Here is a 13,548-nt window from a genome sequence, read left to right on the forward strand (position 1 = left end):
AAGGCTACTTTAGAGAAGGAATATGATATGAGCGAGCTGTATATAGGTTTATTCTAACTTAATTTATTTTGGAAACATCAAGAATGACATTTTTCTGGTGGGTAGATTGTGAAATCTTAAATTTTTTTTTAAAAAAATTGTTGACTTAGAGTAGTCAATAATTATTTCATGAGTCATTATAAGTTCAATTCATAAACCATCTTTGTTAGAACATTTATAGTGTTATATTTTAGCTTTCTTAATTTTCTTATAATTTTTGGACACTGTTGAATTTTTTTAAGAAATCGGTACCTATTGGTACAAGTGGGATTTTAAGGATTGCCAGATATCTGTTTTGCAAATCGATTTCACCAAAATATTCTTAAAAAATGAGCTAATTTATGAATATTTTTTTTGTAATTTTCAAAATCTAATTTATAATGATAATATTATATATTATTTAATAATTAAAAATAAACATCTAAACATATTATAATGTCATTCTCTTTTCCCTAATCAGTTCACGGATAATAGAGAAAAAAAGAATTAAAAGAGAAAGACAAGTGAAAGAATAGGAAAATTCCACTTTTGGTCGACTTCGAGCTATTTTAGTTCTTCGGCGTAACCGGGAAACTTTATGCCCATCTCAATTTTAAAAAATGCACAATTTTTATAAAATTTTTTCATTAAATTTTGTATTGTTAGCAAAAATACGGATAAAATTGCACAAGTAAAACTTTCATTGCATAACTTTTTATATGTTACATAGATTATGATTATGCACATTTTAAATATTTTTTAAAAATTTTACAACGTGTTTTGAAATTTGTAAGCTTTTTATTGAATAGAAAATTATTTGGATACTGAAAAATAGTAGTGTGTTACAATAAAAATCATAAAAGATTATTTTACGCAATCTCTAGTAATTTGATAATTTTTTGAAAATGTGCATTTTTTACTAGTAGGACTTTCTGTTATCTACCATTATATAACATTATGCAATTTTGATACATGCTCAATTACTCTTTAATTATCATAATGTGATGATATATGTCCATATATTATTAAATTATATATGTTGGGAACCATAAGGATTCAGAATACTTTGAGATTCTATATGTGTAAGGGAATTATTGAGAGTTATAAGAGATTAGAATCCGTTAAGATTCTATCTAAGACAGAGATGTGTGATATGCTCTGGTGCTATAAGTAGAAATTAAAAAAAAAAAAGTGAGTCATAATGGGCTAGAATCTTTTGAGGTTTTGTCCGAGTCCGAGAAATGTGATATGAACTGTTCTATGATATGAATTTTAATTTATTTATTTGTTCAGTATTATTATTTAAATCAGTAAATAAATGTTTTTCATTTATTACTTCTTTTAGTATAGTAATTTATTTAAATAGCATTTATCTGCCTTTAAATATTCAGCAAAATATTTGAAAAATTATTTTTTTAAAAATTTAGATTGGTTTGTTTGACTTGCTGAGTTGTTGTAGCTCACTGTGGCTTTGGTTTTGATTTTTAGGATATAAAAAAGGAAAAAAAAATTACATACTAGCAATTCAGGATCAGATATAAGGTCATATATATTTTTCTATTTTGATTTTTGTACTATCATGACTACTATAGTGTAGATATTTTTTTATGGAATGAAAGAAACCTAGTGGATGTATTTATTTTTCAGTATTTAGATGTTTTAGTTGCTATGTAGTATGTAGTTTATTTCAATAAATATTGACAAAAAATTTGAAACACTTCCAAACTAGATATTGAGTTTTGCACGTTACAATTCAACATGAAAGGACTTGTCCTGGTTGGGTTGTGACGTACAACGATGACGATTGGTGATTATGCGTTGGTCCAGCTATAGTTGATGGATGTTCTTCGGCGGCTGGGTAGTGGTCTGATGGTGGTCGACGAAAGTTCGTCGGCGGCTAGGCAGTGGTCGACGGAAGTTCGCTTGTGGTGATGCCTGGGTATAACTCTAGGATCCTTGAAGTCTATATAGCTCTCTCCAATCTCTAGGGAAAAGGTCCCCTCATAAAGAGATCATGGGCCTATTTATATATTTTGTGAGTGTCATGCTTAGGGATTTCAAATACGGGTCATGGGTCGGGTTCGGGTCCAACCCGACTTTGACCCGACTCGAACACGACCTAAGTCTAGGTTCGGGTCACTTTTACGAACCCGAACCCAACCTGGTTCAGGTTCGGGTCAACCTGACCCGACTCGAAATTAATAAAAGAGCTTCATTTTTTTTTTTGCATCTTGATGGCAGATTTGCATCACAAAACACTTCTATATATTCTTAACTAATAATTGGAAATTGGTAAAAAATTAAATAAAAGCTCAATTTTTTTTTACATTATACATAACACAGTACATTACAAATACTAAATTACATAACATAAATTACAACTTACAAACTCTAAACTACAAACTCTATAATCTAAAATTACAAGCTCAAATTACAAGTTAGAAGCCCAAATTCATAATCTTCAATATTCAAGTTGAATTAACTGGAAAAGACAAAATGTCTTACAAGCTTAAAAAATCTTATCAAAAAATAACTAACGAATGGTGTTTTAATCTTCCATCTAGTGACCCAATTAAACCACATTATGCAGAGTACAAATAATGTATTATAAGTACAACAGTTACAACAACAAGAACATCTATTTCATGTTCAACAATCACCATTTATCCCCAATCCCAGTCCCTATTGGCTACCAAAGACATACAACAGCAAGAACAACAATAACAGCATGCTGCATGCATTAAAATTACAACAATTACGTGCTTACAATAGCCAAAAGAAAAAAACCCTAAATGAATTTTTTTCCATATACAACAAATTTGTAAAGCCCTCAATTTTGTATAATCCTTTAACAACATAATTATCAAATGAAATTTGAGAAACCAAAAAATATACAAAGCCCTAAAAATCAAACATGAAAAATGAAAAAAATTTGATGCCCTAACCGGCATAGATGCATAAAAAAGTCCCAAAGCCCTCAATTCTCAATGTAAAAAGCCTAAAACTGAAATGCCGAAAGGCCCGAACCCTTAAGATAGAGGTTCCGATGAGAAATCTCAAAACGACAAAATCGAAAGTGTGAATAACCCTAACATCTAAATGCCAAAACTCAGAATAATATAAATGATAATAACATAGAGCCACAAAGGGACAGAGTATGCACACAACAAACTACAGGATTAAGATAAAGGAAGAGGATCAAACGAGTATAACTGAAAAAGGATAGGAAGGCAGCACAACAACCAACAAGGCTGAACCCAGAGAGACCGAGATGAGAGTCACGAGACTGCGAAAAGTCAAAATGAAATGAATAATGAATTAAGACTACCGCTATACGTCTAAATGCCAAATGGCTAAGCTGCGACGCTAAACCTAAAATGACGCGAAGTTGCGATTCACGAACTGCTTGCCGCATCGGGTCAATTTCGGGTCTAAAACGGGTTTTCGGGTTGACCCAAACCCGACCCGAAAATTGAAATAGGTCAAAATTCCCGAACCGAACCTAACTCGTTTCAGGTTCGGGTTGACCTTAACTTGAAATTTTTAGGCCGGATTTGAGTCAGGTTTTCGGGTCGTGTCAAATATTGACACCCCTAGTCACACTCTGTAAATATGAAGAAGATCCATGCTAAATTTGGAATGTTTCATCGGACGACTCATATCGATTCCACTGATCATATAGCATTTATTCGTGCTTTTAAGTGCCTTATTGATTTTTAAATTAAGTGATCTTAGGCTTGTTGGATTCGCCTTGACGAGCTGCTTGATTTGATTATAAGCATGTTATATTTAAGTATCATTTGATCATCCAATTTATGTTTTGAACATTCCAAATATGATTTGCCCTCAAGTTTGGACCCATTTGTGCTCGAATTGTAATAATTTTGGTGTCGTTGGGTTCGTATTTTCGAGATGTTCATTTTGATTATACATTTGCTAAAACTGGAGTTTGGACGACCCCAAATTTAATTTTGAAAGTTATCAACTCATATATGCTTTGAGATTTGTGTCTGATCAAAGAAAATTTTGATGAGATATCAATACTTATCTAGTCTTTACGCTAGTAAATTAAAAGATTATTAATAAAAGTTGAGTTATCTTATAAGTGATTATGATTCGAAAGCATACATCTAGTATAATTTTTTCTTAATTTTGAGTTGCCCTATGATGATCATCAAGACAATGTAAGAAATAGTCATCTTGTTATTATAGTAATTTAGGAAGATACAATATTATGAAATTATTTATTTATTTTGCTCATTATTAAAAAAAAAACAATGAGAGTTTCAAATAATTGCATGAGTAATAATTTTGCCGACCAGACTCAATTTGACTTACGAACGTAACGGACTACATGGATGAATGAGAAGCCTTCCCGTTTCGTGGATCGTGGGAACTATATAAGCGGCTCACAAAGCTCGACCAAAAACCCTAGGCGACGCCGCAAGAGCATCCTTTTCCTTTGCCCCTTCTCGCGCTTCCTCGCTCGCAGGTACTGTAAATTGACAAATCACCTAAATTAGTTGTTCTTCTTTAATCAATTTTAACTATCTCGATTCTTACCCGACCTGTGCTGTTATGTCATCTTCGATCTGGTTTTGCGTTCAATCTTATATTTGGAGATGGTTTCTTGCTCATACGTCGAACATTATTTTGATAGAGAAAAGTAGATCATCATTAGGATTTCAGCGAAAATATTTTATTTGCTTTTGCACCACCATAGTCTTTAGCAGTTAGTAGTTTGGTTACTCTCTCTTTTGCTAGTAATCGCTTATCTTCATTGTTTTTTCTCCTGGAGACTCAACTTGTTTGTATTTATGTAGTTTACTGAGGTTAACTTGCACAGCTGATCAAAATGTTTACCGCAAGAAAGAAAATTCACAAGGAACATGATGCCGAGCCCTCTGAGTTCGAGGAGAGCGTTGCACAGGTTAATTTTGTTTTGTTATTATGGAAGGAAAATTTCTCTTGTTTGGGTTTTATCTGCAGATTTAATCTGGTTTTTCATTTCCAGGCTTTATTTGATCTTGAGAACACAAACCAGGAGCTGAAGAGCGATTTGAAAGATCTTTTCATAAACTCTGCTGCGTAGGAAGCTGCATTCTATCTTCTGATTTTTTTTTAATGATGAACAGTTTGTTTTATTGTCCTTTAAATTTCTGTCTTGGATTTATTGTGGCAGTCAGATTGATATTTCTGGAAATCGCAAGTCCATTGTCATTCATGTTCCTTACAGAATCAGGAAGGCCTTCCGTAAGATTCATGTGCGTCTTGTGAGGGAATTGGAGAAAAAGTTCAGTGGAAAGGTGAGGTCTTTTGCTATTTATTATTCTTTTTTTTTTCCTTCCCTTCGTAACTAGATGCTCGTCTTAGTGGAGAATAGGGAAAGCCAGGAATTCCTTTCTTCTATTGCTGTGATACCTAATTTGGATTCATACGAGCAGTAGTAGATGCTATTCCACCTGTGATGTGGCTTATAATAAGCTAGGAAGTGTCAACCAGTGTTAAAGGGCACTTCATAGTTTGACGCTTTCACTTAAAAATATCTATTTGTGTGCGTGAAATGCATGCATCTTTTAAAGATTTAATCTATGTATTATGGGCACGGACATTACACAACAAAAACATGTGATACAACATAAAGGCAAAATAGGACACTCTAAGCCATGAACATCGTGTTAGATTTTATAAACTATTAATATAAAATATATAAAATTTACTATTTTCTTCTAAATGCTTCACATGATGAAGTATAATATCTTAAAAGAAACTCTATATGTATTTATAAAATTATAAATTGAATTATATCGAAGCATTTTAAGCTATTTTACATGGGAGAAAATCATAAATTCATGTACTATGATACCAAAAAATGCTGCCTAACTATATCCAAAAAAGTTTGTGCATTGAATGACTTTGGCTTCGGAGATTATAGCCAAAAAATTTGAACTTCGATCATCTTTGGCTTTGAAACTATTTGGCTTAAGAGATGGCTACATGAGGCATGAGAGCACAAATGATTGCATGACTTCACACAAGCTTCAAAGAAGAGTTACAAGACATGTGACAACTTTGATCAAAGAGGTGTAGGTGCGGGATCATGTGCAGACGATTAGGGAAACTAATAGATGCATTACATTATTATTTCCTTAACATGATTTCATTTTTGAGTTCCGCTACAATCGTTGTTAAGTTTTCCCATTCTGCATGTCCCACCAGTCTTCAATAAGTTTCAGAGTCCAATTTTACCCCAAAAAATTTGAAATTATTTTTGAAGTGTCTGACACCTGTCACGGCTTGTTGAAGTTGTGCCTGTATCCGACAAGGGCATGGAAGCTGTTTGGGAGTATCCATGGTTCATAGGATGTAATTAATGTGAAGTTTGTGAATATATTCCTTAAGAATTTGGCATTAGCCCCATAATGCTATCGAAGTAAGCTAGTCAATTTGATTTTTGGTCCCTCTGTTTTGATTTGTTTCAATTTGTCCATGATAGGTAACTATCTTCTAAAAGTTGGATTACAAAAATTCATTCAATAATTTATTATTAGCTTGTTTTCTATTTATTTCTTATCATAAGTCATAACAGATTGAAGGTGTGCTTGTCTTTGTTTGAAAACCCACTTACTCTACATGCTATATCATTATAGGTTCTCAATTTTGGCCTATCATTATCAATGATAGGTCATTCAATTTGAACAAGTAATCATTTGCCTTATTTTTTGCTCTTAAATTAACAATACAGTTAAAAATTTTGAGAGGAACAATCTAAAATTGGACTCCATTGACTTCAAAAAAATTTAAATGGCAAATGCTTAGAATTTGCCTTGGAATTAGTTAAATGACATTTACTGAAATTTTTTTGAATGGGCGACTGTTAAAACTTAGCCTTGGAGTTATTCAAATGACATACATTGGGCATTTAAAGATTTTAAACCCATTTAGTTGATTTGATAAATAAGGATCAGGTAGACTAATTTGTTGTCTTCTTCAATCATATAATGGCTACATTATCATCATTGGAGCTGAGGTTTTAGCTTGAAGATTGAATTGATTTTTGGCTCAGATCAAGCCAACCAAGCTAAGGTACCATTCATAATTTCGGCTCGTTTTGATATTTGAGCTGTATCAAATGATATACAAGATAAGTTACCATTCTTTTTGGTGATGATAAGGTACCATGGAAATAAGTTGGATTAAATGATGATAAAAGACTGGTGAACATTTTTTTTTTTTTTAATAGACTGGTGAACATGAAATGGTATTATGACTCAGAAAATAATTATGTGCTCATGGAAATAAGTTGGATCAAATGATATACAAGAACTCTAAGTTCGAGCAAATCATAAGTATCATGGGTATGTGATGTTGGATATCTTATGGTTTAATATTTTTAAATGTACATATAAGATGAGATGTATGAAAACACGCACATAGGATAAGTTTTAATGTACAAATTATCGATATAAATAAATGTTTCTCTTTTAATGAGAGCCAATAAATGTACAAAATTCACACAAATGATAATTTAATGATTTTCTAATTTGAAATTTACATAAAAACTCAAGATCAAAGAATGCATAGTTTGAAAATCTCACGATAATAAAAAAATTATATTGTAGGAAATTTGACAAATTGTACTCAAGTAGGTAGACTAAAATAAAAAAAATATAGAATAATATAAAAATAGTGAAACAATTTGCAAAATAACAGTCCTTGTTTAATGGTGGTGGAAGATAGCTTTTTGTGGAAGTTATATTCACAACTTGTATCACACTAGAATGATTCACATTCACATACAATGCATACTAAACATGATGTATTTGGAATTTAGATGTTAATTTTTTGTTTGGTTAAAATTAATTAAAATGAAAATAAAATTTAAAAATTAAGTTAGCTCATGGGTATGAAGGCACATGATGTATCTCGTTGGGACAAGCATTGACAGTATAATGACAGATGATGGTCAGAGGGCTTGCAATAGAGTTTGTTAGGGCAGATAATGGAAACATCGATAATTTGTGAAGCAGGTGAAGGGCTTGCGATGGGAGCTTGTTGGGGCAAGAATCCACACGATTAATGGCTGTGAAGGAGAAGGGTTGTGATGGTAGTTTTCTAGGAGAAATCACGATATATTTGTTCGATTTTGATGATTTTCAAATACACAAAAAATAAACTAATATTGAGTTTCAAATTCCTCCGTGTACATTTGTTTTGCTTTTCAGCCAGTTAAACACTTAAATTTTCAAAATCTCTTCATTTGAAATGTAGTACACTGAAAACTCCTCCAACGAAACAGCTCTTAAGCACAAAGTGGAAACAAAATTATCATTGGAAGTGTTTTCTTTTAACTGTAAAACTTCTCCCTTAAGAAAAAAATTAGAAATAATTTGCCGTTATATTGTTGAAGTCCCACCATGTAAATAAATAAGTAGCAGCTTGCTAACTGATCCCTTACTCTTCGGCTGAATAATGCTGCACATCTCATTGGAGTTGTTAACAAACCATGCACACAAGTAGCCGCATAGCACATTTTGCTATCTTAGCCGAAATATCATAATTAAAGACCACATGAGCTCAACAATGAAAAGCCCATCTGAAAGTCCATTAGTTTAATTGAAGCTCAAAGAGCAAACCTCAGAGAATTCCATTTACAATCCAACTAAAAGATACAATAACAAGGCCCAAAACAACAATGATAATGACAGCACTAATAGAAATTAGTGGCGTGGACCAAATATAGAAAAAAACTATGAACTGAAATACTAAAGAAAGCATGACTTGTTCTCCATGGGAATCTTCATAAGACATTTTTATCAAAGCATTAAACTATGAAATAAAACAACTATTAAAATAACATAATTAAGGTAAAATAAATATTCTGATTGGCAATCAACTTGTCTCAGTACTCATTTTTTGTGGTTTCGGTGAGTATAAGCTTTAATATTGCATCAGATTGTCCTGCTTGAAAAATTTTGGCTTCAATGAATTGAGCATTTTATATTTATCAAGTAAATTTGGGTATAATTTCAATGCTTTCTATCGCATGTAGGTTCATCACAGCAGTGCTTGAGGTATCTTTTTTATTATACTGCATCAATTGTGAACATAATCTTATCATCGTAAATTTGCTTTTGTAACAAGATGAATAAGATTATCTGACATTTGGTTGGATGTGAATTCCCAAGGAGAAGACTGTAAAAAGGAAGAATTGAAGTTCAAGATTTTTAATTCACAAAATAAAGTTGGATACGTTTACGAATAACCTAATACTAGAACTTCTCAAACGTTTCTAGCAATTAGTTTCTTAAAGGCTTTTGCAAAAAATATTTTAGGATTTAGGTGTATTATACTTTATCATTTGGTTGAAATTTCACATAACTCTTGTTCATAAAATTGGATATATTGAAGATTGAACTAATACTTGAACTTTTCAAATTTTCAACTTATACACTGATTAATGCATGGAATGATTTTATATAACCCCATCTTTCTACCAATTAATTTCTTAAAGGCTTTTATAGAAATTAATTTAGGATTTAAGTGTATTATCATCACAATATACTTTATCATCATTACATAACTCTTGTTCACATTTGTCTTTCACTTACAATCTTTATAATTAAGAATCAATAGTTTATACATATCTTCATGTGAGTCTGTATATTTTGCACAACTGATTGTACACATTAAACAGGCCTAGATTTAATAAAAAGATTAATAAGATCTACAATTTTTTCTTAGAAAATCTATTACTATTTCAATTGTACACATATTTGTACACCTATAAACAAATGAGTTCAATGTAAAATTAGCGATAGGTGATAAAAAGTCACAATCCGATGCTGTTGTTATTTGTTCTTTAATATGATTAAAATCAACCAATTGTAATTTTAATTGTTTGTAAATCAAGTACCATGTTCAATATATTAGCAAGCTTATTATCAACGACATTACAGTGTTTCAATAGGAATGTGTACTCTTGCTGAAATTCAACCAATTTAGCACATTTATCTCCTAATTTCTTTTTTGGATTTAGATATTTTTTGCTTGATGTTAATAATATAGGATAAACTCCTCAAGCACCTAATAATGTATGCAGTATTGAAGTATATGCATTCTTCCATAAATTTTTTAATTATAATTAGAATTTTTTGTCTTATTCAATTTCCTAGTAAATAATCAATTATACCTTTTATGGTTTATACTCTCAATACATACAATTGATGATGAATCACAAGATAGCTTAAGCACAATAGCACTTTTTTGCCTATCCTTAATATCTTTAAAAACACGGTCAACAAATTTTGTTGATATAAAATTTCCATTTTAAAGATACTTTGTTATTGATTCAGTTACAATACTAAATCCCTTAATGAATCATTTATAGAAAGTAGTCAAACTATGAAAATTCTGAATCTCATAGATATTTGTGAGTGCTAGCCAAATTTTTAATTACTTTGATTTTATCTATATCAACTAATAGTCTATCGCTTGATACGACAAATATTAAGAATAACACAAATATAATTAAGCAATTTTTTAAAATTCATTTATATATCTTTCAAATTTGCACTACTTATAGCTTTTAAGATTCACCAAATAATCCTCACTGATGCCAAATATGATGCTTGATGATTTTGAAAAAAAGAAGAAAATGTAATAGAGAAGATGAAAATAGGTAAGAAGATAAATTAAAGTGATTTGCAATCTCTTGCGTGAATGAGGAGATAACCTCTCCAAAATTATTTAAATCTCACATTTTGTGAAGGATTGAAATTTCAGAATAGATAAAGAAAAAGGCCTACTTCTACAATTAGATTTTTTTTTTCATGCTAGAAAATTCATTATCATCCACCCTATAAGGTCCATTCTGATTATTTCTCGAATGATGAATTTCTTGCCTCCTAATTGTGTAAACTTTTAAATGAATAGGTTGATCGATATGTTATGATATGACTTTTTGTTCCTATGATGAAATTTAGTAGTTTCCAACGTGTTAATTTACTTCTTGACTTGGTTTATATCTTCGCTCATTTTACTTTGATTGTTCAGTAATTCAACCAATTGAACTTGCAAAGTTGTCAAGTTCTCATCCCTTTGATGAATTTTACTCTAATATTGATTCTAGTTGACGTGTTCGTACAACTTTAAGCTTTAATCCCAAATTTGATGCAGGACATTTTGGGTTATAGGATTTCCTAATGCAAATCTTATGAGATACACAAAATCATGTGCATGTGATCAAAATTAACACTTCTAGTGACAGACTATTCAATTTTTCAATTAAAGATTAGGGATCGATGAATTAGATCTCAAGTTTGTTGCAAAGAAACTTGCAAATACAATTTGAAGAATATGATTTATATCAAAATCATAGGTGTTGGGAGAAAGCCATTGGATCATAACGGCTCATTTTTGTGGTCTACATACACACATGAGGTTAAATTTATAAAGAATGTAATGTCATATCTCTTATCAACAACAATTCAATCCCAAGAAGATATAATCACGGAGGAGATCAAATGCTAATGAGAAACCAAAAGGCTTGTAATGAGGAACAATAAATGCAAGAGCAACATGCATGTCAATAACAACACAATCAATGAAGTATACATGAACTGCAACAAGGATCATGCAGTGATATATCCATAAACAAAGTAAAGAAGAGGTAGGAGAGGTGGATCCTTCGCTATCAATGCGGACTGATGTGTAAGTGAGCACATGACGGTCTATTTTCAAATAAGAAGGATAGATATGCTATAAAGGACCTACACACACAATCAGCATCTTAGTTGAAACAAGAAAGATTGACATAAGGTGAAATAGACTGGGCAATTACGATGAATATTCTACAACATTTGGTAAAATAAACTGTTAGAAGGTAAATGTGGAAATCATAGCAAAGGGAAAACTTATGAGTCCTTGTAAAGGACTCTCCATATGCACCGAATGCCATCTACTAGCAAAGCAAATGACACATAGCAATGCAAATACGTATGAGCCTTCGTAGGAGACCCTCATACACAACACTATCCACAGGAAAAAATACAAAGAAGATCTGCAATACATACAATTTCTCAACAAATAAAGATGTATGTATAACAGCCACACCTGTGTAGATACATAAAGATTATAGTAAATGCAGTATCATGTAGTCACTTGGTCTAAGGATAAATACATCTTCCTCCAACAGTAGTAGTTGTATTGAAAGACCAAAATCAAAGCAGAATGCATAAAAACTAAAAGTTCCTACGAGCTTCTACAACCCAAAGCAGGAGATTAGTTAGTGCACTATGATCCACCTACAGAAATCAACAAATAGTGGTACGACAGTCTACCTGTAAAAAGCAGTAAACAACTGATCAGAAGCTGCAACGCCACGCACGGATCTGCAACCTCCGTAACAGTAGACAGAAAGTGTCTACAAATGATTTTAAAATACCCTCGCACGTGCACCGTAGCTTGTATACACATAGGTACACAAAGGGGTATGTCGAATTAATGAAATTTCCAAACACTTGCATGGGCCCGGCGAGCGTGTTATGTACACATGTGACATCTAGGGATGCTGCGCGAGTTTAGTAAATCTGAACCCGATCCTCCTAAGCCGTAATAAGGAGTTAACAAAGTTCAACAAATAATTACAAAATGCCCCAAACACCCGCATGCCCCGCGAGCGTGTTATTGGTACACACGTGACGTCTAGGGATGCTGCGCGGGTTGACAAGTGAATTCAAGTTCGTATCTCGATCCTTCTATACGAGTCAATAGAAGTCGATAGGGCTCGAACCAACAAACCGAATATACTGTTGCGACGACCGCTATATTTATATTAATATATTCGTATTAGGCTTTCAAGCCTATAACAATGAGAATTCACTATCAAGGGCATAAAGCCTACGAAACCCGATCCTCGATCAATAGCTTGGTCGAGTTGACAGGGTTTAATCAACAAAATAGAAATGACCCTAAACACCCGATGATGGCCGTGTTGAATGCATATCTCAACTGGAGGGGTTCCCAATATTTTCCAAATGCCTCCAAAATATCAAAGTCTATTCAAATATTCCAAAGCTACACCCAAAATCCCAAAAAAATCTCAAATCCCAAAATCCAAAAAAAATATTTCAATTCTGAAATCTATCCATCAACACTTAAAGCAAAATCCATCCACTCCGCAACAGTTTGCTGGGGCGACAAATTTAAAACTACTTCAGTTCACAAAGACCAAATGCCTAGTCGAAAATATTACTAGGATCCTTTCTCAAATAGTCTCTTGCCAGCAAGGCGTGGTACATGTCCTCTGACCGGCGTCTGCGAAATGGCACCGAGGATAAACGGTATGCCGGGCCCTCTGAACCGAGTGGTTTTGCTGCAAATGGCACACGATACCGGTTATGGCCAGAGCCAATACGCTCCTTAATGCGTTAAATCCTTGAGATATGAATCAATAGGAATATGATCGATAGGCACAAAGCCCTCTGTTAGCTAGGTGGATTCAATTTGTCTCCTTAGGCAAATATCCTC

At 32.5% G+C, this 13,548-nt stretch overlaps 2 protein-coding genes across 3 annotated transcripts in view; both read left to right on the top strand.

Annotated features, from left to right (window-relative positions):
- Positions 1–4,355: 4,355 nt before the first annotated feature.
- On the top strand, positions 4,356–5,324 carry LOC110102560 (40S ribosomal protein S7; the record flags this gene model as incomplete). 2 transcript variants are annotated; one of them, XM_020830936.2, is given in 4 exon segments in its annotated part: positions 4,356–4,510; positions 4,842–4,948; positions 5,033–5,106; positions 5,201–5,324. In XM_020830936.2, coding segments are annotated over 3 exon segments (273 nt in total), but the record flags the coding sequence as incomplete, so codon positions are not given.
- A 7,993-nt stretch (positions 5,325–13,317) lies between these two features.
- Positions 13,318–13,548, top strand: part of LOC110102557 (zinc finger MYND domain-containing protein 15) — a 39,977-nt gene continuing 39,746 nt past the window's right edge. The window contains exon 1 of the mRNA XM_028695980.1: positions 13,318–13,415. Within this exon, the coding sequence (XP_028551813.1) occupies positions 13,318–13,415 (98 nt within the window). The remainder of the gene's footprint in view (positions 13,416–13,548) is intronic.

The sequence above is a fragment of the Dendrobium catenatum genome, unplaced genomic scaffold (genome assembly GCF_001605985.2).
Source record: "Dendrobium catenatum unplaced genomic scaffold, ASM160598v2 fragScaff_scaffold_716, whole genome shotgun sequence".
In the NCBI taxonomy this organism is placed as follows: Eukaryota; Viridiplantae; Streptophyta; class Magnoliopsida; order Asparagales; family Orchidaceae; genus Dendrobium; species Dendrobium catenatum.